Source organism: Rhinolophus hipposideros (genome assembly GCF_964194185.1).
Source record: "Rhinolophus hipposideros genome assembly, chromosome: 3".
NCBI classification, from domain to species: domain Eukaryota; kingdom Metazoa; phylum Chordata; class Mammalia; order Chiroptera; family Rhinolophidae; genus Rhinolophus; species Rhinolophus hipposideros.
Window position 1 is genome coordinate 62,320,623 of NC_138049.1, and position 27,645 is coordinate 62,348,267.

At 36.2% G+C, this 27,645-nt stretch overlaps 1 protein-coding gene across 2 annotated transcripts in view; it reads right to left on the reverse strand.

Moving 5' to 3' along the window:
- Nucleotides 1–2,513: 2,513 nt before the first annotated feature.
- The window catches only part of CASP8AP2 (caspase 8 associated protein 2), a gene marked incomplete at its 3' end in the record, with an annotated part of 32,257 nt that continues 7,125 nt past the window's right edge, over nt 2,514–27,645 (reverse strand). The window contains exons 3-12 of one of the 2 annotated variants that reach the window (XM_081040985.1): nt 23,013–23,095; nt 19,896–19,964; nt 17,475–17,575; nt 16,826–16,900; nt 15,841–15,956; nt 10,224–12,400; nt 6,577–9,676; nt 5,108–5,207; nt 4,647–4,699; nt 2,514–3,126 (exon numbers count right to left, since the gene is read on the reverse strand). In XM_081040985.1, coding sequence (XP_080897111.1) covers nt 3,123–3,126; nt 4,647–4,699; nt 5,108–5,207; nt 6,577–9,676; nt 10,224–12,400; nt 15,841–15,956; nt 16,826–16,900; nt 17,475–17,575; nt 19,896–19,964; nt 23,013–23,095 — 5,878 coding nt within the window. Of the gene's footprint in view, nt 3,127–4,646; nt 4,700–5,047; nt 5,208–6,576; nt 9,677–10,223; nt 12,401–15,840; nt 15,957–16,825; nt 16,901–17,474; nt 17,576–19,895; nt 19,965–23,012; nt 23,096–27,645 lie in introns of those variants that run through there. The other variant, XM_081040986.1, reaches the window with a different exon arrangement.

Below are 27,645 nucleotides of genomic sequence, written 5' to 3' on the forward strand. Positions count from 1 at the left end.
TTCCCTTTTAAAAAATGTTTATTGGCTTTATTTTTTTTATTTGGGGAAGGGGAACAGGACTTTATTGGGGAACAGTGTGTACTGCTGAGACTTTTCCAAGTCAAGTTGTTATCCTTTCAATCTTAGTTGTGGAGGGTGCAGCTCAGCTCCAGGTCCAGTTGCCGTTTTTAGTTGCAGGGAGCGCAGCCCACCATCCCTTGCAGGAGTCGAACCAGCAACCTTGTGGTTGAGAGCCTGTGCTCCAACCAACTGAGCCATCTGGCACTGGCCCATGTGGGAATCGAACCGGCAGCCTTTGGCATTAGGTGCACAGAGCTCCAACCACCTGAGCCACTGGGCCGGCCCTATTGGCTTTATTTTAGATTCTGATGGTCTTATTGTGGGGACAGAGTCCCAGACAGCAGTTTCCAGGCTCTTGGCCTCACGCAGAAAGGTGCTGGCTCGGGTAGTAGATGACCAACAGCTGTGGCTAGTTGGCCTTCAACTGTAACCAGTTAGCCATTAGCCACTGATGTGACTTCCGTGGTTGGTTGGTTGGCTGGTTGGTTGGTCGGCAGAGAAGCGGACAGAAGGTTGTAGATCTTGTGGCTCCTGCTTCTTGTGTCTCCTACCCAGCTGCCAGCGAGAATATAGTGGTATGACTCCCCTACCTATGGCTCCGTTGGTGTTCCTTTTCGGCCTCATCATGTCCTGCATTGTTGTGTGGGGAGCGGAACCAGAGACCCCACCGAGAGACCCCTCATGACCCCTTGCCCAGCGAGCAGGGTATGGTGCTGGCCAGAACTCTCCGAAGGACGGTGGAGCAGTTTGTGCATAGGAACACTCAGTCTCAGGAAGCCCGTGAGGAGCGGCGCAGGGAACAGGAGGTGCAATCTGCCTGGGAGAAACGTGCCCCCTCGGTGAATTGGTGGTCCTCTCGAGCCTCCAGATGACACGCCGCCCTGTTGGCCAAAGCAAGCATCATCTTCCTCTTGGTGGTCTGCTGCTGCGGGCTCCTAGTTGTGGACATCTTACACCAAGGCCTCCACCCAGTCGGACACCTGGCGCAACGAGCAGGATTCCGGCCAGGTAGGGATGGTATCTGACTCTGGGCAGGACGTGTGGCCCCCACACAGTGTGTGGTACCCGGTATCCACTGTTCTCGGGAATTGGACCCCTGAGGAGGGGTGGGAGGACATAGATGGCTCTCCAACCAGCGTGGAGAGGGCCCTGCAGGTTCTAGCTGAGTGGTTGCCGGAGGAGGCGAAGGGTACAGCTGGCCATGCGGGCAGGATGTTCCTCGCCGCGTTGTATCGTAGCACGGAGGACGCGCTGAATGAAATAGCCCAGGTGTAGGACCAACAGTCTCAGGGGGAGGTGCTGGAAGCTCGGGACGGTTGGTTGGAGGAGGTTCTCACTATGGTACATCATAACTCAGAGGAAGTGCTTGCTGGAATAGCCCCAGTGCGGGACCAGGTGTCCCAGTGGGAGGCACTGGAAGCTCAGGTCCGCCTGTTAGACGATGAGCCCCACAGTGGAGACTCTGAAGCAGAGGTGGACAACACTCCCAGGGCCCAAATGTTGCTCATGTTTTACCTTTTGCTTCATGATGGGCTGGGCGTGGGGGGTTGGGAGCTACATTGTCTCCACTCGCATTTCTGGTTGGCAGAGAATCGGAAGGCAGGCTGCGGATAGGAAGGCAGGCTCCTGCTTCCAGCCGCCAGCGAGAATATAGTGGTATGACTCCCCTACCTATGGCTCCGTTGGTGTTCCTTTTTGGCCTCACCATATCCTGCGTTCTTATGTGGGGAGCGGGAGCTGAGTCCCTGCGTGACACTTACGTAATTCAGTTCGTTGTTTTCCTTTGAATCAGTGGTATCTTAGTTATCACTTTACTTTGGCTTGTGAACTCATTTACCTGGTGGTATGGGCTATTCTGAGTAAGATGCACTGGGGAAAAACTGAGGCCCAGATTCTAGGCTACGTTTGGGGCTCAAAGGGAGGGAAGATAAGCAATATGGTGGACAGCACCAGCACTATAAAAGCCAACTAATTATTTCAGTTTGTTATCTACCAAGCAGTCCTTAAGATCAGGACTTCCCCTTCAGGCACCCTGGGAGAAATGTCAATTTCCTAAGGCACTTCCTAGATAGAGTCTTGGGCCTAGATTATAACCCACCCGTCCTATGTACCTGGAGGAAGAAGAGTGAACAAATAATGCGCAAGCTAGTGAGTCCTGTTTTCCCCAAATCCACCCAAAAGGGTTTTGGTGCTGCCCTGATTTTATCTGTGAGGACACATGCAGCTGAGGTCTGGTTCACTGTACTAGTACCTGCTGTGAAAAAGCAGCAAAAGGTAACTAGTTTTCTCTAATGAATCTACACATAGATATTTAGCCAGCCACACCCCGACCAAGAACCACCTCAAAATAGCTTCCCATGTGCCCTGGGATTTTTGCCTGTTCCTCCCCCCACCTTTAATTATTATCTAAACACACCAAAAAAACCCAAAACAAAAAACAGTCTAATCAAAATATAACAGAACTTTACATGGTTTTATTTGTACATTACTGGTATTGAAAGCAAACTTTGTACAAAAAGTTTTATACAGATAAAAAAAAAAATCCTTGGCTAGGCAAAGCCATTTATGTGTGTGTATACACACAAATACACACACACACAGTACTTTACATTATTTTAAGTATACATATTTACAGATACATTTTAAATTACTTTACAATTTACCCAAATGAGAGGCAATTAGAAAAGCAAATAAAAACAGATGAAAATGAACTAAATTTAAAATGCTACAAAACTATTAAAAATCTAGAAAAAAAAGTCATTTCTTTGAAATATGAAAACTAAGGTTTTGATACTATATCATTGCTTTTATGTTAATAACAAATCCCAACCTGTTTAAAAATGAGTATCTGGACCAATAACAGGTAAGCAAATCAGACTGACGACTGAAACAAGAGGAATATGCTGACTTGAGATTAAAGAGTCAGCAAGTAGTAACATGTAATTATTATACAGTAATCAAATGTCATAAAATTGCCCTCTACTTCCCCATTTAAAACATGAGGAATTCCAAACTTCGGTGTAGTATGCAATATCAATTAAGACTCCAAGGAATTCAGCAAATTATCTGTAATGTAAGAAAATGCTGAAGTTATGATTCTATTTTTCTGATATGACCATTTCCTAAAATGATCTTTTAAATGAGTTCCACTTAGATAATATCGACGTTAAAGAACTAGCTTTTTACAAAATCAGTTTGGTAACTTTATCATTATACTGATTTTGAAAAGAATTCAATCAGATTATAGTACTTGGGGGGGGATATCAGTTAAAGACAAGACAGAAATGAAATAACCCATTAATTGTACTGTCATGCAGGCCAATAAAATCTCCAATATCAAATCCAATAAAAGATTTTAGATTTGTAATGGAATTGATCTTGGAAATTTCAAACTAATAAGCATCACTTCCCAACACGCATTAATTCTTCCATGAATACACGTTATCTTTATAAGAAGAGACTACGTGTCATCTTTTAAGATAACATTCAGGTTCAAAATAAAAAACTCAATTTAATTTCTTAAAGACAGTGAAAATTTTAAAGCACAGTAAATCTGAAAAATAATCAGGCCATTTTTACCTTAAACTATATTTTTAAAGGTTCTTTAGAATAAGCTTTTCCTTCAAATTCCCTTTTATTAAGTCTCACATTCTGAATTATATAAATGAAATTTTACCTTCATAGTAATATCTCCTGAGCGTCTCATTAGCAAACTAGTTGCTTTGAGAGGATACTGAAATTAACAGTTTCTAAAGACGGTAATTTACATCTGGTCTAGAAACAGATTTACCACTCAAATATATTAAGAACCCTTCACGCTGAGGTCTATGGCCAAGTATGGTTTCTATTCAGATTTAATTTAATTTGAACTTAATTTAAAATTGGGTGTTCTGCATTTAAGTAATTATGACTACAAATCAACTGAGAAATAGTGATATATTTAAGCAACTGATTCAGGTCTTACAGAGAAATCCTGCTGGTAAACCAGTATTGCCTTAATAAACCTGTACAAGAATAGCTTCAAGAAACTCAGGAAACATGTCTGTGGACATTACTAATAATTTAAGATGGTAAATCATGTCATCTTTTCAGATGAAAATGGATTTCATGTTTATGAATATATGTTTTGTGTTTTAAAGTACTTTAGCATACCTAATTAAAAATGAGAAAAAATAATTTAATGTGAAAAATACTAAATTACGATGACGGCACAGACATCGTTGCCTATGAAACATACTGGTATTCAAGAATGTTTTACTTTTCTTCATCTATAAAAAAAATTGTATTAATCATCAAATGGATTGTCCCTCCACCCCCCACGTTAGACTCCTCAGCAATCAGAAGGTTGAGGAGAAATGCCATGCTGATCTGAACGGCAGCAGGCTTCATGGAGCACGTCCTGTAGATGAGATGACCTTAGAAGCCTGTACCAGCAATCATCCTCCAACCCGAGACTGAGGCAGGAACTCAACTGGAGGTTTCTCACCCACTCCTCACATCTTCAATGACTAACAGGCCATTCACTGCACAGTTTAGAGTGTCAACCATTTACTTTACTAGTCTCCTGTAGTGTAACCATTAACTACCTGCACTTTGACTTTTCAAAGAGCTTCAATAGCTGCTGGAATCTTTCTGAGACCTGAAAAATTAAAAATGAGTGGTAATTATCAATATCTCAATTTTTAAAAAATCTTTGATGACTACTTTCACAAAACTTCTTACAAAAGTTACCATCAGTAATAAAGAGATGTAATGTTTAGAAAAATATTTTCGTACTAAAAGTGATTGCTAGTTTAACTCTTCAGTATTAAATTTTCTTAAGCAAACATTACAAAAAACTGCTTGAGATCAAATAAGTAAATGGTAAGATAACAGAAAAAAAAGGATTGTTCTTCCATGATTACCTAGTTTATAACAGTCCTACATGAAAAGCCATACTTTTAAAGAAGGCTAATATTTACATATTTTAAACATGTTAAAAATGAAATTAAGTATTTAGAGTAGTAACATCTGTGAAATTATAGAGATATAAAAGCTGGGTCCTTACCTGAGATGGATTTTTATTCAAGTTGGCAGCTAAATAAGAAAATGTTTTCATTGATGGCCCTCTTTTCTGACACTCCAATAAAATTTCCCGATCATCATTTCTAAAGGGGGGAAAATGTTATTTAGCTTTTGTAGATTAGAGCAGAATGTTAACAAAAATTCCACTGCCTTAATTGTCCACCAACAGGAGGTGACATTTTTATTAAAAACCATAGAAAAAAGAAAAAGTCTGTATACCAAAATATGGACAATGGTTATCTATGAGGAATAAGATTATGGATGATTTTAATCTTTGAGCTCATACTTATTCCAAAAATTTCCTAAAACAAACATACCAATTATTCTAATGACAAAATGAAAGCTTTTTTCAAATTCTACCTTTAATTCATATAGTACTTTAAAAATTAGGGACCGGGGGTGGCCGGTTAGCTCAGTTAGTTAGAGCATGATGCTAGGGTAATAACACCAAGGTTGCCGGTTTGATCCCCACATGGGCCACTGTGAGCTGAGCCCTCCTTAGAAACTAAAAAAAAAAAAAAAAAAAAAAAATTAGGGCCCAAATATGATCACAGACTTAGTAAGGAAAACAACCAAAAGTAAAATAGAATCCAAATCTTCTAATTCCCAGCCTTTGCTTTGTCTACAGACTCAGAATCCATGTGTGTTATGACAATCTGAGATTTTATCATGCCATCTTGTAAGTTACCTGAAATGAAGGCACAGAGGACTTTGGTATTAAACAGAAATGATCACCGATTTCAACAAAATTCAGCTTCCCTCCTTGTGTACTCTAGCTACGTCTGCAGACCATAGACCTCTAGTCCAATGGTTCACAATGGTGGTTACTTTTACATCTGTCTGAAATGGGGTCTATAAATCTGCATTTCTTAAAAAGTTCACATAAAAGTCTAAAGTACAACCTGTTTATGAAACTGTTTTCTGTTGTTGTTAAGGAGGGCGCAGCTCACAGTGGCCCGTGCGGGGATCAAACTGGCAACTTTAGTGTTATCAGCACCACCCTCTAACCAACTGAGCTAACTGGCCACCCCTACAAAACTTTTTTGAAACTCTTAATTTAGGGGAAAATTCAATGATAAAAGCTCACCCTTTTTTGCCCCATTTTACCACCTGTCATTCGTTTCCAAAATGTGCTTATACCAGTTCTTTACAAATGAAATTCTTTTTAATTGAAAAGCTGAGCTTAAAACACAATGAGAAGTTCTATCTATGGTGCTAGTGTACATTCCTGGTTATGGAATGTGGCTCCTAATCTAGAGCCACGGCTCTAGACTGTTCTATAAGACAGCTAGATTGTACCCTAGAATGTATTTTCTAACATCTTTGCTACTTTTGTAGTAAGTCACCAACTTTCCTTATTTTAGGATGGGAAACAACTATGATGACGTGACAGAATAGATTACAGGCTTCTCAAAATTTTCTGGTGATTTAAACATCTCAGAAAATCCTTACCTTGTCCATGAAACTATTATTTCTCCCTTCTTTTTAACAACATTTTTTGCAGAAAGGCTTACAGGAGAATTGCCAGATGCTGGTGATGGGTCCTTCATCCCCGGGCTTGCCTTCAACGATGAGGGGTCTTTAGTCACTGCAGGGGCCTTTTTCTTGTTCGCTTTCCTTCGGTGAGCTTCACCATTCTCACCAGAATTTGGGGATATTTTCTTGGTCTTTTCCTTACTGGTTAAATCTGTTTCCTTTCTCTGTTTTTTCTGAGCAGAATGATTTAAATCAGAAAGGTTTTTTCTCTTCTTGTGAGCATTATCCAAAGCCCCAGGCAACTCTGAATTTGATGCCCGCTCCGATTTTAAATCCTCCTTTTTCACTTCACATGAACTGGGAGATTCCAAGGTCAAATCGATACAGGCTTCCTCAACAATGCATTCCACAGGCTTGTCTGTCACTTGCACCTTCTCTTCTTTACAGTTATCTTCATCTACACATAACACCTGACACCCCAAGTGTTCAACAGTTAAAGCAGGACAGTTATCTTCATTTTTACTCTCCCTTGAAACATCTTCTGTCAAATCAATAAAAGCATCAACAGTACCAGGCTGGACAGTGTCTAATATTTGAGCATTTTGATCCAAATTGCTTCCAGAACATCCCAACTGATCAATATTTAAAACTGCTGCTTCTATGAGTTCCCCCAAGTTTTTGGTCTCAGTGACTGTATCTTTCGTGAGGTCTACATATGTGTTTGGAAGACGACCCTCAACAGAATGTGGTATTTCTTCCATCAGAGGCAATCCTTCCACACTTTCAGGCACTTTTGGTTCCCATACTTGATGCAACTTGAAGCACTGCTCGGCCACTTCATTACGATGACCCCCTTTGCCTGAAGCGTCTTTAAGAAACTCATATATATCAGGAACCTGTGTTTGCATCATACAGTCCTGCTCTTCGCGAGCTGCTTTACTGCTGTCAACATTTTTGTTGGAATGTTTTAATTCCTCCACAGATTCAAAAGCTGTGTTCTGACATAAATTAGATTCCTTCTCTGCTGCTTCCTCAGCTTCCTTTGCCATTCTGGGCAAAGATGTTAATGACTCACTATCCCCCGTATTCTGTGTAAGACTAGGGGAGGTAGGTGGTGCTGCATGCCGTATCTTCACAATGAAATGGTCATTGGACTTTTCCATTATCACAGCGTGCATGGGTAGGTTAGGGTGGTACTGAAATCCGGGAGCAACAGACCGGCTTGTCCATGACGAAGAACAACTGGATTTACTGCTTGAGTTATCAGACTCCAGAGCTAAATGAATGTCTTGTTCAGATGCATCCTCTTCCTCAAGTAAGGCATCTTCACTAAAATGGGCACTAATCACTTCTTCAGGAGTTGAACTAGACAAAACTTCAGGCTTTAAGAAACTGAGATGGCCATCTGACTTCAGAGGTGATGGTACTGTCAAAGATACTGCTAGATCTTCAAGAAGTATGGAAGAAATACAGGGCTTGCTCTTTTCTGAACTACATATATTATCTTTACTTAAAGCTATGTTGGTAGACACATCAAACATACAACTTTCATCTAATACATCAGGATGAACTGGCAACGAAAGCCCTGAAGACAGAGATGGACCTTTTTCAGATGATAATAATGACCAATTATCATCACTAATCATTTTAGGACATGGAGAAACCACCCCTGAAACTAGCTCTTCTGTTGTACAAGCTGGTATAGATTCACACAGCAGCTGTTTCTCTGGAGTCTTTAATTCCCACTCATTTTTTTCATTACAGTTAACACTGTTGTCTAAAAGATCAGAACCTTGCAACAAACTTTTAAATATTTCACCCATCTGTGCATCACTCACTAAATTAAAAGTAAGGCTAGATGCTTGCTGTTCAGTAAGTATCTCGAAACAGCGTTCTGGCTTCAAGCCTGCGTGCTGGGATGTCTGTGCTTCCTCAATGGTGCTGCCTTCCATTTTTCCTGGCTTTGGGGTGCTCGGACAGTTTAGGTCCAAGGAGTGCTCTTCAGATTGAGAGTTCTTAATATTATCAAAACAAGTGTTAAAACTCTTTTTAATGTCGTCTTTTACTGTGCTAATACTGGTGTTGTTTTCGTCTTGATGTTTTTCCTCCGATTTTTTAGACCCCAGTAAAGACTTACAATAAATAGAATCTTCTGCTTTGGGGGATTTCTGTTTCCGCATTTCTTTGAAGTTGTGCACATTCCCCTTCTGTTGTATTTTCCCTTTATCTATCTTTTCAAGTTTTCCTTCATCACTGTCACTGCCAAAGTTTGTGGAATCACAAAACTTTATTAAGATTTTCTTAAGCTTAACAAACAAATAATCGAGTTGTTCATCTACAAATTTCCACGTTTTTTTTTTCATATCTGGTAACTGCTGTTCAAATAAACGATCCACTATGCCATTTTTTTTAACTTGCTTAAGTTTGGATTCTATGACATCACAGAGATTCTTCTGTAAAATAGTCACTGACTTAGAGATTTTAGATAAGTCAATGTGTTTAATTAGTGATGTAAAACTCAAAATTGCTGAGTCAATAATTCTATGAAATTGTTTTAGTGGAAAATTCACCTTGAATTTCATGTAATTTTTCCTTACATGTTTTCTTATCATTCGTAACATGTGCATAACCTCTCGTACACGAGAGGGTACAGCAATAATTGGAACTATTTTTTCCAGGTTGGATGTGCTCATTGTCTTGTCTTTCTTTTCTGTTTTTGAAGACCTGCTAGATTCCCTTTGTCTCTTATTCCAAGTCCTTTTGGTCTGCTGAATTGCTATAGATGTTTTCCTATTGTCTTTATCCAAATGCACAGTACTTTTCCTACTTCTGGGGCTAATTTTTGTGTTGTGCACTTCAGTAGCTCTAGGCTTGGCACTTTTTTCAAAACCTTTTTGTGGTTTAGAATTTTCACTGTCGCTTAGAATTTCTCCTTCTTCTAATTCATCTATAGATGAATTCTTATGGGCATCTGCTTCTCTAAATTTGTCAGATTTGCAAATTGGCTTTTGATTTTCCTTGTTGAGATCAGACTGATTCTTGGAGGTAGAATGAGCTGAATTTGGTGGAAACACATCTGTGGAAGAGAAAGTACATTACAGTCACATGACCATTGAGTCTTAGTCATTTGACATTTCCATACTAAATATAACAAGAAATACTCAAGTATTTCATTTTAATAGCTCTTTTAAAAAGCAAAATGTTAATGCCTAATACTTATTCATGTCATTGGTCTTTACTGTTCTCAGAAGTGCTCAGGAGTTGTTGGACAACAATGATAATGTACAGTTTGGTCATTTGGATAACCATCAACCAATTGTTCAGGTATCTTTACGTCAGGTTAGCAGTATCACCTACTGAGTCATCTGATGATAGCTTTTGAACAACAAAAATATATCTGAAAGCCAGCAAAGGGTTATTTGAAATAATCTGTCCTACCACTCCTTTTTTCCACATAAGAATTACCTAAATTTAGATTAAAAGGTCAATGTACATTTCTAGTTAACAATGGGAATCTAAATGTGTTATTAAGTTATTAAAAAAGAAAAAGCACTACTTCATCTTGCTTATGTATGTATTTTACATTCTCACAAAAAATTATAAAAGATAACATAAACTATTACCTTTATGACTATTACATAATGATACTTGAGATGGGCTTTCCAATCTAAGAACTTTTGTTACAGGTCTCACTGGACTATTCAGAGGACTGATGATTTCTGGAATAGGTCTGAGGTGATTAAGGTCAATGCTTAAAACCGAGTTCTCATCATGATACACTGAGTTTGTTTCACCAGTTTCTAGTCTGTGGTCCATTAACTGAACCTGCTGAAGTGAAGATTCTAGAGTCTCTTTAGGTAAGCAAGACTTACTCTCAACCAGTGGTGTATCTACTAGGGAAGGCTCAAATTTGGGGTTACCAGCTTCTGAAAGGACTACTTGCAAAATGCCAGCTTCTTCAATTGAAGGCTGCAAAACATTTTCACTGGATTTGGCCACTGTTGTTGAAAGAGCCTCCTTCATTTCTCTATCTTCAGAAATACGACAAGAATTTAAATCATTATTTCTTTGGATATCCAATTCTAAGCCAAAGTTCTGAGAAACATTTGTTGGTAATATGTCCACCACCAAAGGAACTGCACCACTGATACTTTGCTCCGTTTCTGCTGATGACGCCAACAAAGGTTCTGTTTGCTCCATTTCCACAGGTGCTAAGGAAGTCTCTGTATCACAAATGGGCATGTCACCATGCACAGTATTCTCAACAGGTTTAACTAACAAACTGTTTTCTTCTTCCACCTTCCCTTCTGGAATCATGGTCCTGGGTTCAGATGCTGCTGCTGAAAGCACATCCTTTGCTTCTAATAACTTTGATTTGGTTTCCTCCATGTTATGTTTACTCACAGAGGTAACACATGTCACTGTTTTATCCTGTGCCGAGGACTCCAAATCACATATGCCACTGGATTTGGGAATGTTAGTTATTTTTTGATTACCCTGAGAAACAGGCTGCTTTTTAGCAGGAGAAAGAGTTAAATTCAATTTTTCCATAAAACTCAACTTTAAGTCTTTGTTTTTGGTTTCATTTGGACCACTCTCAGCTTTAATTGCAAGGTCTTTATTATCTCCACCTTCAGAAATGTCATTATTAGAGACTTTATCATTTTTAGGCTCATTCTGTCTCTTTAAATCAGTAGTGGTCTGCTTAGTTTCTCTGTTAGTCTTTTGCAAATGTTCTATAGGTGTTCTTTTTTCATTTCTCATATACCTGTTTTCTTCTTTGCTTTCTCGTTCTCTTTTCCTCTTCTCTTCAGTTCTATGCCTTTCGGTTTCTAAAGGTGTGTTTTCCCATTGGTGCACAGCTTCAGCTTCCTTGGAGTTAGTGTGTTTGTGAGTTCTACTGGTTGAAAGAGAAGATGAACATCTTCCTTCTTGAAAACTATGATTACTCACACCCCTGTCTCTTTTACAATCTTCCCTTCCTTTTCTCTCTTCTAGATGGTATTTACTTGAATTATGAGAAGATTTTGGTTTTTCATTCCTGAAATGAGGAAGAGATGCTCGTTCAGATCTTCTCCAATGATCTTGGTCTTTTACTACTGATTTAGGTTTCTGATCAACTTTTCTTTCTTCTTTGTCTTGTAACTTAAGCTCTTTTCTATTTATATTTTGTGATCTTTCACTTTGCCTTTCTATCTTTTTGTCACTCTGGGATTCTACTCGAGTGTGTGACCTCTCTCTATGGGTTTCTTTCTCCCCAAAAGAGCTAATGCGTTCATTTTTGTAATCCAAATCTGTGTTACTTTTAAACTTTGAATTTTTGCTTTCAGCCTTTGGTTCACTTTTACTGTATTTCTCAGTACGTCCTTGTAGCCTTTGACTAGCCTCTAAGTTCTTTGGTTCACCATCACCACAGCTAGTGTTCACATCTTTTCGTATTCTATCGGATCCTCTACTATATTGGCTATATCCAGTATCTTTTTTCGCTCTTCTATTATCCTCATTTGAGCTACCCTCACCAACCTGATAATGGGAACGTGACCAAATGCCATTGGTGCAGTGTTTTTCAGTAGATGTAGGAAAATGCAAAGTGCTCTTTTTTTCCGAATGTGATTTTGCTTCCTTTTCGAGGTTTGGCAGTGAAGTGCTATGATGTACATCTTTAGAAACATCACTTTTCACTCTGTGATCAGTTTTTGCACAATCATTCAAATGGGGAGATCTGGATTTATGATTTAAGATTTTATCTGATGTCCTTGCAGTTTTATGATTATTTCGAAAATGTGGAAACTCGGACAATCTATTAAGAAACAAAAATTAACAAAAAACCAAAGTTATTGCTTTTTAATAATCCATATTTTAATCACATGTGATACACTTTAAAATTTGGGAGCACACATACTGGGAAAACTAATTTTACTTTGTATAAAGGCATGAGTAATAAGAATTTACCAGCTTCCAACTAAAGGGGCCAGTTTTCAAAACACAGAACTCTCTTTCATTTCTTTTCTCAAACACAATCTGGAGGACCTCTCAGTTCTATCCCAGCACTTGCCAATGTCGCTCTCACTTCCTTTACCACAGGCATAGAACTCCCAAACAAACCACAAATTCACTTCTTTTATAACAAGTAACATTATTTCTTGTCCTCACTAGCTCTAGTCCAATTGAAACAGAAGGTAAAACGAAACTTTGCAGAACAGACGATCAAAACAGAATTCTATGTAGCTCCCTATTCTAATTTTCTGTTTCACATACAATCGTACAGAAAACCAAAGCATCAATAGCCATCTTAAAATGGCACAGAGCGTGTCAAAAAAAAAGATACAGTGTTGTGATTCTTTCCTAAGGAAAGGGTACGTATTTATTATTTAAAAAAAAAAAGCTGAAATCTTAAGGTTTTATATTAGTGTTTCAGAAAACTAGCAGTTTTCCTAACAAGTACATGTAAATAGTTCATTTTAGCTTTTTATAGTAAGTCCATCTTCCCGAACTTCCATAATGTCTGTGAATTTCCATGTATTAGTACTGTAGTTCCTAATCAGTACTAAACGTGAAGAGAAAACCAAAACTTAAAAGACTCAGGAATAAGGGGAAGGCTTCTATAAAATAAGATGAAGGAGACATACAACCCAAGGCAAAGTATAGACCTTATTATGGATCTTGTTTGGATGAACTCAAAATTCATTTACTGAAGTCCTAACCCCCACTAACTAAAAATGTGATCTTATTTGGGAATAGAGTCTTTAAAGAGGTAATCAAGTTAAAATGAAGTCACTAGGATGAAGGCCCTAATCCATTATGACTAGTGTCGTTATCAAAAGGGGAATTTGGACAGAGATACGAATAGAAGGAAGATAATATAAAGAGAGGTCTGTTGCAGGGCTCGCTCCTTGGCTTGTAGATGGTCACCTTATACACGTGGTGACCATCTACAAGCCAAGGAGCGAGGCCTGGAACAGATCCTTCCATCACATAATCCTCAGAATGAATCAATCTTGCTGACAGCATGATCTTGGACTTCTAGTTTCCAGAACTGTAAGACAATAAATTTCTGTTATTTAAGCCACCCAGTTTGTGGTACCTCGTTATGGCAGCCCTAGGAAACTAATATATATCCTGTCACAAAGAACCAAATATTAGAAGATATCTTTGAGACAAATGAGGAAACGTGGACACAAAAAGTTTACAGTTTAGTGGAAGAGAAAGATACTAATCAAGTAATTTCATTCATGATTTTAAAAACTGCAAGTTTATATGAAGTGACAAAAGAGAGATCTGACCTAATCAGGGAGAACAGACAAATATGCACTGTGAAAACGATGTTTATGATGAGGCCTGAGGATGAGGGCACATTCAGCAGGTGAAGAAGAGCAGTCCAGGCAGTGGGAACAGTCCATGCAAAGGCAGTGCTCATGGTACATCCAAGGAACTGAAAGAATGCCGGGAATATACCAGAGCTACGACGCCTAGGGCAAAGAAAGGTATGCACTGAAGGCAAGGCCTGAAAAGCAGTTTGGGACCAAACTGTGAAAAGCTTTTGGGGCCAAGTTAAGATTTATGATCTTTTATCCTAAGAACAATGAGAAGCCATTAATGTGTTTTAATCAAGAAAGGGGATGGGATGTGGTGGTTCTGTGAGTGAGATTTCCAGATTTGTGGTTTAGAAAGTGTCCTGTGACTTTAATATTAAGACACAATCCAGAGGTTAGAAAGAGCAGGTGTGAATACCGAGATCCCAGCACAAAGACTGCTGCCAATTCAGAGAGTGATGGGCAGCAACGATGGTAGAAATGGAAAGAAATGAATGACCTGGGAGATGATAAACACGTAAAAATCAATAGAACATGGTAATAAATCTGGATCTGAGTGATAATCAAGATGTAAGTTTCAATGACGATTCCTGGGCAGGGTGACTATATATCCCAGTTTGCCAAGCAACCTCAATGTAATTATTAATACCACTCCCTTCTATTCTCAAAAGGGTCCTGGTTTAGGCAATAAATTAAATGGTAATTCTACATCTAGGTCTCTAGCTTGCACCAGCTGAATAAATGATGGGAATCCACCAAGATCAATAGAAAAGGTTTGATCATAAATTCAGTTTTGGATAAGGTAATTTTGAAAATTTTATACAAAACTTATAAAGTAGTTATCTACATATACATGGAACTGATCTAGTATGAGTGAGAATCCCTCATAAGAAAATACTGATAGAGAAAGGAAAGGATATAGGTTTGAGCTTTGAAGAATTCCAAATTAGCCAAGTACAGAAAAATAAATCTCAACTTAGGAAGAAAACTAGGAGTGGCCAGTTAGTTCAGGTGGTTAGAGCGCGGTGCTCTTAACAACAAGGTTGCCAGTTTGATCCCCACGTGGGCCACTGTGAGCTGTGCCCTCCACAATTAGATTAAAACAACTACTTGACTTGGAGCTGACGGGTCCTGGAAAAACACACTTAAATAAATTTTAAAAGTTTTTTAAATAATGGAAGAAAACTAAGACTTACGAAAGCCAAAGGGAGAGACTATTTCAAGAAAAGAGGGTCAACAATATCAAACAAGTGAGGATAAGTTAAAATGCAAAGTCAAAACTATTTGATGGCTTCAGTGGCAGTCACTGTTAACCAAAATGACAGCTGTTTCTGTGGACCAATGGAAACAGGAGTCAGAGTGGTATAGATTCAAGAGTGACTAGAAATAGGAAATGGCGACAGCAGATTTAGATAATTTTTGGAGGTGTGACTGTGAAGGAGAGGGGAGATATGGAATTCTCTGGAGCACAGTTCCCCCAACTGAAAAAAAGAGGAAGAGAGAGAGATTAAGTAGAAAATCTATTTGAGAGGAAAAAGAATATACAATTGAGAGATAGTTTAAGGGCTGTCTATTAATAAGAGATGTGAGCACAGACGCACTCTTTATATTTTAATAATTTGTTGGGAGCCTAGTAGAACCCATAACATATACACCATCATACACCATACATCATACACCATGGAAGTGAAGAGTACCAAAGGAAATCCCAGTGTATCAGAAAACTGAATATATTCAGAGAGGTATGTGACAATATTCTATTTAATAATCATATATATTCCATTATGATAATATACCATTAGTCACAGTAAAACCTTACATATTTAATAAAATGCATGATTCTCATATCTTTCCACCCAAAATTAAAAATATTCCACCTATCAACACCCATGTAATTTATAAACAGATCCACCCTCTTCAATTATACCTTTGGTGAAGATTACTTATTTCTTCATCCTTGCGGTTTATTTCCATTCTGGCAGTTTTGATAAGTGCTGAAATATTCTTCTTAAGCGACTGGTTTTCATTTTTTAAGCTGAAATTCTAAATATCATAAAATATATTTAATCAAGTATGTATCTACAGGATTATTAAACTACTACTTATAATAGCTAGTGATTATTAATGCTAACTACATGCCAGGAATGACATATTTTATCTCATGTAATTCTCAAGAAAGTCCTGTGAGAAGTACTATTGTGCTCATTATACACACGGGGAAGCTGAGATTCAGAGAAGACAACTGGCACCAGAGAAAGGCCATTTAAAGTGAAACTACGTAAAACAGAATCAAAATGAAGAAAACAAATAACAAGAAAAAAGGTCTCCCTGGGTCATTATCTTGAAAATTGAAAATAAAAATGATAAAAAATGTTGTTATATTTAACAACTTAGCTGTAACATGCAACAATGTACTAATTCTCAAATGAAAAAAGAATGAATCTAGGATTAACTGGTTCTTTGGAGGAAAGAGAAAAGGAAGAGAAACAACTTTATAAAAAAAATAAAAATCAGAAAGACATGACATTCCTGATTTTTGCAGTATGATCACCATAAAAGTCACTGTGGCAAAAATTCTGAAGTAATCACCATTCCACCCCAACAGCCATTCTAAATCTTTGCTCATCAAATCATTCTCTTTTAAACCATCTAATATCATCTCTATGAATTTTCTATTATTTAACTGTTAACTATTCTAACAGATCTTTTTATGTCAATGTCATTTATCAATAGTTTTCCTACATCAATTTTAAAGAAAATTATGCATGTTTCTTCAGATTTCCTACTTAATACTAATGAGTTTCCGTATAAACTGCCAAAATTTCAACATTTTAATTTCCAACAAAAAATTTTATAAAATTTTGATTTTAAAAGTTAATAGGGCAAAAATAAAATATTCATTATAATGGTACCTGTGTCTGTATTTCCTTAAACTTTTTCATCAGCTCTTTCATTTGTAGCTGACATTTTCCATATTTCACTTGCAACTGTAAAATATAAAAAGATTAATTAAAGCATCATTCTAAATTACTTTCTTGGCTTAAATAACATTTCAAAATATTTAAACTGTTGTAAATCAACCCACTAAAAAGGGCAGAAGAGTTCTAATTCTACTAACAGGTAAATTTAGTAAGACTACTAGTGTAGAGATTACTAGTTTTTAAAGTTTTTAATAAATTTCTCTTTAGTTTCACTTTCAATCTCCAAACCTTAAAATTCAAATAACATAGAAAGAAATTTGTCTAATTTAAGATTTAGGACAATTTATAACAGTGCAAATCACGAAAAGATAAAGTGTTATATCACACTGATTGCCTGTTGAGGTTTTATACATTAGGCACTTAAATTTAATTAAGCAAAATTATAACTAAACTTAGACGATCATTCAGGAAGCATTGTTTTAAAAAGTAGATCTGAAGGCAGAAACTGATTTAAGTAGTCTTTTAGTCTAAGAACTGCTTCCTAAACACAGAATGTTTGTGCAACAGTAAGTAGATGCCTGTACTTCAGGAGCTACAAAAGAGTAAAATAACTGTCCTAATACTTCTAGTAAACCCATACATCATTATATGTTGCCTCCTTTGCAGTTCCTTCTTCAGTAAGAATTTCTTCATATAAATCCAAACAACTTCTGGATGGTACACAGGATTTGGAAGGACTGTCTAAAATAAACATATAAAAAAGCCCTTATATTAAAATACGAATTTCCAGATTCAAGACAATACTATCAAAATTCCAATGTCATTTTTCACAAAAATGTAACAAACAATCCTAAAATTTGTATGCAACCACAAAGACTGCAACTATCGAAAGCAATCTTGAGAAAGAACATCAAAGCTGGAGGCATCACAATTCCTGATTTCAAACTATAATACAAAGCTATAGTAATCAAAACTGTATGTGTTGGTATAAAAACAGTCATACAGATCAATGGAACAAAACAAAGAGCCCAGAAATAAACCCACATACATATGGTCAATTAATTTATGACAAAGCAGCCAAGAATATACAATGGGGAAAGGACAGTCTCTTCAATCAGTGGTGTTGGGAACACTGTATAGTCACATGCAAAAGAATAAAACTGCACCCCTATCTTACACCCTGGACAATAATCAACTCAATATGCATTAAAATCTTGAATGTAAGACCTGAAAACATGAAACTCCTAGAGAAAAAACATAGGGGGTAAGCTCCTGGACATTGGTCTTAGCACTGATTTTCTGGATTTGACACCAAAACCAAAAATAAACAAGTGGGACTACATCAAATTAAAAAGCTTCTGCACAGCAAAGGAAACCATGAACAAAATGAAAAGGCAACCTACAGAATGGGAGAAAACATTTGCAAATTATATATCTGATAAGGAGTTTAATATCCAAAATATATAAAGAACTCACACAACTCAATAGCAAAAAAGAAAAAAAAATCTGACGGAAAAATGGGCTGAGGAACTGAGCAGACATTCATTTTTCTAAAGGCATACAAATGGCCAACAGGTACAGAAAATAATAATCAGGAAAATGCAAATCAAACCCACAACAAGATATCACCTCACAGCTGTTAGAACAGCTATCATCAAAAAGACAAGAGATAACCAGTGTTGGTGAGGATGTAGAGAAAACGGAACCCTTGTACACTGTTGGTGGGAATGTAAACTGGTAAAGCTACTGTGGATAAGAAAAAAAAAAAACAGAACTACCATATGATCCAGCACTCCCACTTCTGGATATAGATCCAAAAAATTGAAAACAGGTTCTCGAAAAGATATCTGCATTCCAATGTTCACTGTGGCATTATTCACAATAGCCAAGATGTGGAAACAACCTAAGTGCCCATCAATGGATGAATGATTAAGGGGTGTGGGTGTGTGTGTACACCACAATGAAATATTCAGTCAGGAGAAAGACATCCTGCCATTTGTGACAACATAAATGGACTCTGAGTGCATTATGCTAAGTAAAATAAGTCAGACAAAGACATCTACTGTATGTGAAAATGTAAAAAAGCAAATGTTTAGAAACAAAGACTAGAATGGTGGTTATCAGCGGTTAAGGGTGGAGGAAAAGAGGAGATACAGTTCAGAGTACAAACTTCCAGCTATAACATGAATAAATTCTGGTGAGCTAATGTACAGCACAGTGACTATACTTAATAATACCGTGTTATATAATTGAAAGTTGCTAAGAAAGTGATCTTACATGTTCTCACCACAAAAACAAGATGGTAATTATGTAATATGATGCAGGTGTTAGCTAATTCTATGTTGGTAATCATTTTGCAGTATGTAAGTGTATCAAATCAATACACTCACTGTACAACCTTAATATACAATTTTATATGTCAATTTTATCTCAATACAGGTGGGAAAAAAAGTAACAGTATGTGTTAAGCTTTTGGATGCTGTGTCTATCACGACTCCGTGGGCTATACATTTCTCCATCTTCTGCATTTCATCCATATCTATACTAATTTCACAGATGAGAGTTGGGAAACCAATTTACCTAAAATGCTTGTACCAACAAATCAGGCATGAGGATCTTATTTGTTGAAAACTTGGAGAGATTTGATCATGGAGAAGTTTTATAATTCGAATAGGTCATGATACTCTCTGTGTATTACACTCTTAATACATTTGAAATATTTACAGTAACCACCCTTTTCAAAAGTTCTAGTATTATGTAACCTGTGACAGTATGAGTAGTAATTTATGTACAGACAGGACCACCAGTTGCATTTCAATGGTACTAAATATTTTTGCACAAGGTCCAATTAAATCTGACACATAAATGAATACCAAATCTGAATGCTAACTTGTTTTATTGATTAAGCTTTGGGCAAGAAAATAATTAACCTAAGTGTAATCATTTCAAAAAAACGGGCAGATTGTTCAAGATCTATGAGTTACTCTAAAATTTAGTAACAAAACAATTCCAATAGACTGACCAAACAAAACAAAACTATTTTATTACAGAATTTACATACCAGAAACAGCACTATCCAAACCAGCATATATGTCCAAAGAACCTTCATCATTATTTTTAAGAGGAGAAGCTGCAAGAAAATTAAAGACTAGTTAAAACTGACGTATTGCACTTAGTGAAGTTTTTCCACTTCTACTCTGAAGGACCAGGAAAAGAAAGACTTTACTAGTCTTGCGCCCAAGAAAGAGAATTATTTAGAAGTTTTATACAGCCTTGTAAACAGGAAGCTCTTAGCACACAGATTTATGACTCTATCACCTCAGATTTAGACTTAAAACTCACTTTCAGAACATATCAGTGAGAATATTCCAATTCAGGTAATAGCAGAGTAGCTTCTATCAGACCAATCTTCCTGCAGATAAGAACTACAAAAAGTTATCTATAGTCAAATAGTCTACCATTACTTATTGTGGTGATCATTTCGCAATATATACAAATATTGAATCAATACGTTGTAAAACTGAAACTAATATAATGTTATATGTAAATTATACCTCAATTAAAAAAAAAAAACGCTATCTGAAGACTTAGACAGCAACACAAAGCAGGCAAAAAACTACAGGGGAGACAATATCTGAAAGAAGAAAACAACACTGTGTGAGTTCCCTAACCCCCTTTAATTACAATTTTTTTGTGAAAGGATAGGCCCTATGTAGTTGTAGCCACACTAGGTAATGAAAACTCATATGGAAACCTCCAGTGCTAATATCTTGAAGAACCAGAGAAAAAACTTTGAAAGTGAAAACAGCAACTAGAAAGTGAGAGATTTAAAGCCTGAGAGCCACAGATTCTCCAAATTGTGTCCAAATCTCTGAGTGACCCCTAACCTCCAAAAAGTCCAGCTAAAGCTAAAAAATTGGAACAGAGATTTTAGCTGCTATCCATCACAGGGAAGGTAGTATTTAAGTTCAGCCAAGTTAAATATGTGCTAAAATGTATAACAGTTACCCTCTTCAGAGGAATATAACAGAATCCAACATCTGTATAACATAACATTTACAATATCCAGAATGCAGCCAAAATTACTACATAGGAAATCTTGGCAGAGAAGTAGAAAGAATTAAAAGAACCTAAAGAAAATCCTAAAACTGAAAACTATAATATCTAATGTAAAAAATTTCACTGAATATGCTTAACAGAAGAGCTAGTGAACCTGGAAGACAAATCAATAAAAATTATCCAATCAGAAGAACAGAAAAATTAAAAAGAACATTCTCAGGAACCTATGGGACAATATCAAAAGTTATCTCGCATGCTATACATCTGGACTCCCAGAAAAGAGAGAATGGAGAGGAAAATGATACTGGAAGAATACTAGAAGATACTAGCAAGACTAGAAATGTTAAATAATTTTAGTAAATATAAAATATTAATTTTTCCTCTTAATTCTTTAAATTCTTCTTAATTTCTTTAAGATACATAGAATAGTTTAAAATCAAAATGATAGCATTGTATTGTGAGGTTTATGCCATCTTTAACATAAGGGAATGGGTGGACGTTATGCAATTATACCTACAGGATTACATCTTACATAAAAAGGTACAATACTACATAGTAAACAGACCACAAAATGTTAAAGATGTATATTGCAAATCCTTGAGCAATCACTAAAAATAATGCAGAGATACAGCGAAAAAGCTAATACATAAATTAGAATGGAATTCTAAAATATATTCAAATAAAACTTGAAAGAAGAAAATTAGTATTGTATCAGTGTTAAATATACTGAAATTGATATCATGCAATTATTATGTAAGAAAGCCCACTTTTTCTTATGAAACACATTGAAGTATTTGGGGGTAAAAGACCATAATGTATGCAACTTACTCTCAAAAGGGTCAGGAAAAATGTGTGTGTGTGTATGTGTAAAAAGACAGTCCACAATGATAAAGCTACTGGCATAAAATATTAACAAGAGGTAAATTTGGAAGAAACTAGGTAAAGGGTTCTTTGTATGTTCTTATTCTTACAACTTTTTTGTAAATTTGAAATTATTTCCAAACAAATATGACACAATTATGAAAATGTTATAGGAATAAACTTTTTCATGAAATCATGTTAAGTGGTAAAAAGTAAAATGTGAAGTAAAATATATACTGTAGGTGTCACTATCAAAACCTCTATGTAGGTAGACAGGTGAGAGAGTCATATGGAGAAATGAAAAGAGCTATTTCCAGCAAATGAAATTAACAATGCAGTTTTGTCCTTCAAAATAATAGTAAGAGCTGCAGATGAGATAAAAAGTTAACCATTTGTGAATCGAGGTGAAAAGTAAAGGTGTTCATTGTATTATGTATTATGCTTTCAATTTTTCTGTTGGTTTAAAATATTTCAAAGAAAAATCATAAGAGAAATACATGGCAGCATAACAATTTGAAACTGTATCAGCAACAAGTAATTAAATAATACCAAACAGCAAATACTACCTAGAGTGGTTATGTGGCCATACTTTATGTGAAACCGGATTCCATATCCGTATCTATGAAAATTAATTTTTAAAAATATATTTAAGCAAAAATGAAATTCTATATGTTTTACAACTGCTCTTTTCATTCGATAGCATAGTAATCATAATTCTAGTCAACAAATATTCATTTATAATCTCAAAAAACTTAATGAGGTTGTCATAGCAAAATTACAATTAAGAGAAAAGAACTAGGAAATGTTACATCAGGATTTGGAAGTTTACATTCTACATATTATTTAAAATATCTTTTTATGAGCTTATTTTACTATGAGGTCTGGGTTATCTTTTTCAAAACAATCATCCATTATGACTGTCAATTTTGCCCTGAACAACAATATACAAGCACCACCACATGTACTGGAAGTATTAACTTTAAGAGTAACAAATACCTATCTTATGTTTTTTCATATGATAATAAAATATATTACAGCTTATATTGGCAAAGTTGCTAATTTCATTACATTTAAGAGACTCGAAAGCATAAAATAAAGTTCACATTTACTAGACACTTCCTATTTGCCAGGCACTTTATTGTATTAATGCATTGATGTGTAAGGAAAAAAAGTTGATAATGACAGTGTTTTCGATGAGAATAAGTAAATGATTTTGTAATTAAATAAATTGAGAAAGACAATTAAAATGAGCTCTTACCAGAAAAGACATCGAATAAACTTGTTCCATCACCATTGTCATCATCTGCTGCCATGATCCTATCTCCTTCCGACAGTTGCCATCTAAAGTATTAAATATAAACATTTTCCACTGTTAAAAATCAACCTCACAATTCAAAGAATAAACCTAACTTTAAGTTAAAAAGCAACTTTCAAATTTGGACACAGTGAATAAGTTCACCCTCTATCATGATTACACAAAATGAAAAAAAAAAACAACTTAATAATAGCTAAAACTATAAAACAAAAACCTTAAATTTGCTGATATGGTTAAGCCATGTTGTAAGGTAAATGATGCTAATTTTATAAAATACGCTAAAATACAAATAAACATTTATATTAAAATAAGCCAACTATCATACCAAGTAGGTGTAACTATATGGTGAGTTCTTTGAGTCCTCTTAGCAAATCATCAAACCTGGGGGTGGTCTTGGGGACTCCAGACATAACATGTTTTCACCAGTAAGATGTAAGAGGCCAACAGCAAAGAGGTTTATGCTATAATAGGTTGTGAAAGGTGTGGGAAAACAGACCCTCTCATACATCACTCAAGTGGATACTGGTACAAGGTCTAGGGAGGCAATTTGGTAATAGCTATCAAATGTTTAAATGCTCTTTGACCCAACAATTGCATATCTAGTAATTTATTCTAGTATAGATATACTAGATATAGACAAGCACATGGTTACAAAAATGTATATACTGAAATAGTCAATGCAGTGCTGTTTGAAGTGGCAAGACTGAAAGCAACATAGGAATCCAAGAGAATTTAAAAAAAAAAATCTGATTTATCTGACATTCACTAACATCTGACATTCTCCATTCTGCCAGGTAAAACTCCATGAATGCTGCCCATGGTCAATGACCCAAATCCACTGTGGCTACTTGGAGTCATTAAGGGTGTCTGTGCCTGTACCTGCCCACTTCTGTTCTTACCAACTGAGACATCCCCTTATCAACAGCCAGGTGCGTTTATTACCAAACCCAATTATACGTGTTTCCTTATTTTTCTAAGTAATAGTATTATCAAAGATTACATTACCAAAAAGGGAGTTATTTTCCAGTGAAAACTAGGCTACATGCTTTGGAAAAACTCAAAAGGTGAGTAGCAAGACACATACGCATACACAATTGCTTGTCAAATCAAGTGAGGGTGAGAAACCTGAAATACTGGAAAAGAAAATCTAGTCTATACCCAGATTGATTCACAAGTATCTAAGTTCTTACTCCACTTTAATGAAAAACTTGCTGGAAATCATAAGCAATGTCTTATGGGTATGGTTTATGCAAGAAAGAAGTCAGCACTCTAATCCCTGGATTCATACTCAAAGAAAAAGGTCATGGTTCTGCCGCAAGAGGTAAAATGTATGTAATTCCTTTAAATAAAATTAAGGTATACAACTTTTTTCTCCATTCCCCATTCCAAATTTTTTTCCAATTAGCTGATTTAATTAACTGTTGTAATATAGCTTGTACAACAATTACTAATACAAAAAGCATAAATGGCATAATCACATCTGGCAAATATCACAACTAACTCTTGGTGACTTAAGAACTCAACTGGTGGAAGAAATTCACAGGCTTCCTAATAATAATAATAATCTACTCGGTGCCACATGGAGTGGGGAGCATCAGTCAATGGGTCTTTTACAGAATGGGGACCAGTTCATCTAATGAACAGCAGAGAAGTGTGATTAGATATAGAAATATTTATAGCCGTACACACACACACAGGGTGCCAAAAAAATGTACACACATTTTAAGAAAGAAAAAAAATGTATTAAAATTGTAATGCTCAATATATACTGATAATAAAAGAGGAATACAAGTCACGTTTGACTTCACATTTGACCCTTCTGACAAGAGGTGCTCAAAGTGGTTACCATCAGCGTAGTTTTAATACAGTTTTTTTCCTTTTGTAAAATGTGTATACATTTTTTGGTACCCTCTGTGTGTGTGTCTGTGTGTGTGTGTGTGTGTGAATAGTAGACACACATATATTTCTTTGATCTATCAATTGAGAGGGCCTAAAAATCAACATACAAGATCAATAAGCACATCTAACATCCACATCTTGGCATCTAATCTCTATTAAAATGGACCAGGGCTCCTTGAAGAAATGGCTGATTCTGAGACAGGGACAGGAAATGCGCAAGATGACATGGACCATCTTCATAGTACAAGAAGGTAAGGAAGTGTCAAAAACAACAAAGTAATGGAGGTATGTCTAAGAAATACTGGAACCAACTAAAAAAGCTCTGAACAGCCAAAGTTGAACAATGTGAGCAACAAATTAAAGCAGCATTGGATTATAACCCAAAGTATAAAATAAATAAATATATGTATATAAGTCCACACTGATATAAGTAAATTAGGAAATGGAGAAGAGATCATTCTTCCATGCATAATTCCAAATAAATTATGTAGCTATTTCACTCTGAAGTGAACAGAAAAAGGATAAACACTAGGTAAAAATGAAGGAAATCTGAATAAACTATGGACGTTAGTTAATAATGTTTCAATGTTGGTTCATTAATTATAAGAAACGTATCATACTAATGTAATATATTAACGAGAAGAAATACCAGGGGATGGGAGGGGGGGTAGAGTGATAAACAGGAATTCTCTATACTTCACAATTTTTCTGTAAATCTAAAATTGTTCTAACAAATACAGTCTACTAATAAAAAATAATTAGTATTTTATCATATTAGATTACAGAAGAAAAATATGATCATCTCAACATCAGCCTATGATAAAATTCAACACTAAGTCTCAGCAAACTTGGAGTTTAAGAAAGTTTAAGGGACTTTTCTTAAACTGATAAAGGATATATTTCTATTAAAAATACTCTCAACACTAATCATCATACATGATGGTAAAACGATAGAAGAATCTACTTTAAAGTAAAGTATGCTTCTATTTGAAAAGAAGAATAAGACATGAAAGGAGGTAGAATTGGAAAGAAAGCAACAAAGCTGACGTCATTCACACTATGATCACCTATGTAGGATGTCTACACGTGATTAGAATTAAGAGTTTCTCAAAGTCACTGAATGTAAGATGCAATAGCTTTCCTACATGCCAGCAAACAGTTTTAAAACACAGCTGTTTTTGTATTATTTACAAAAACAAAACTATAAGGTACATAGGAATTAATCTAATGCAAGATGTGCAAGACGCTCATGGAGAAAATAATAAAAGATCTAAATCAAGGGTCTGAAAACCTTTTCTTCTTAAAGGGCCAGAAAGTAAATATGCTATGCTTGCAGTCCATCTGGTCTCACAACCACTTATCTCTGCCACTATAGCTTGAAAGCAGCCATAGACAACATGGAAACAAATAGGTGTGGCTGTAATTCCATTGAAAGGTTACTTACAAAAGCAGGCAATTTACTTCTGATCTAAATAAATGATAAAATATATCACAATCACATAAAGGAAAATAATATCAAAGTTGGCAATTCTTCCCAAGTTTATCTATAAACTCAATGCAATTCCAGTCAAACTTAAGCTGACCACAAAATTCAAATTGAAGTGTTCAAGGTGAGTCAAGACTTTTTTTTTTTTTTTTGACGGGGAGTAAATTTTTTTATTGAAGTATAACATAAATACAGAAAAAAGTAAAAATCCTAAGTATATAGTCCTATGATTTTTTTCACAGACTGAACACATCTGTGTAACTACCACTCACATCAACAATCATTACCCGCACCCACAAGTACCCCTCTGGCCCCCTGGCAGCCACCACCCACTCCTAAAGGTTGGCAAAGATGTGTGGAGAATGAAAGCATATAGACTGCTGCTGACGTGCTTTGCAAAGGAAGCACTTGTATATCAATAGAGGACCGGGAGGCAGCAGTGGAGATGTGTAGATGCCAAACGAGAAAGGCATTCGCCTTGGAGGAAAAGCATGTGTAGAGAACTGTAAACATAACCGCCTAGTTGGAATGGACCTCAGGTAGAACAGGACTGGAGATAAGACTGTCACACTGCATCAGTCAAACAAAAGATATTAAATGTCAGACCAAGGAATCGGGTCTCAAACTTTCAGAAGATAGGAGAACTGAAGATTTTTGAGTTAGAAACATTTGTATAAAGAAATGAAATAGGAAGATCAATGTGTGGAATGACCCAGAAAGACAAAAGTGTAGGAAAAGAAACTGGGAAGGAGGCTTCCACATGATAAGATGCAACCCAAGATGGAAACAGTGAAAACGAAAAGAATGCTAATATGAGGCATAATAATGGAAGAAAGCAAATAGGGTAAATGTCTGTAAGTGGGAAGTATGAACAACCATCTCCTGCCTCAATCTGCTCTCAGGCTAAAGCTTCCAGTATCTCTGACTCTTTCCTTATCTCCACACTCACTTTCAAATAGTCACAAATTCTTAGTGATTCTATTTTTTTTTATTAGTTTCAGGTGTACCAGACAAGGTAATACTTAGACGTTCATCATTTATATCCCTCACACTGTGAACCCCCCTCCCCCCATCCACTATCCCTCCGACCTCACACTGAGCCATCACATTATATATATAAAATTATAGCTGGCATTCATTAATGTTTAGATTCTGGTGTACAATGCCATGATTAGGCATCCACAGTATCCC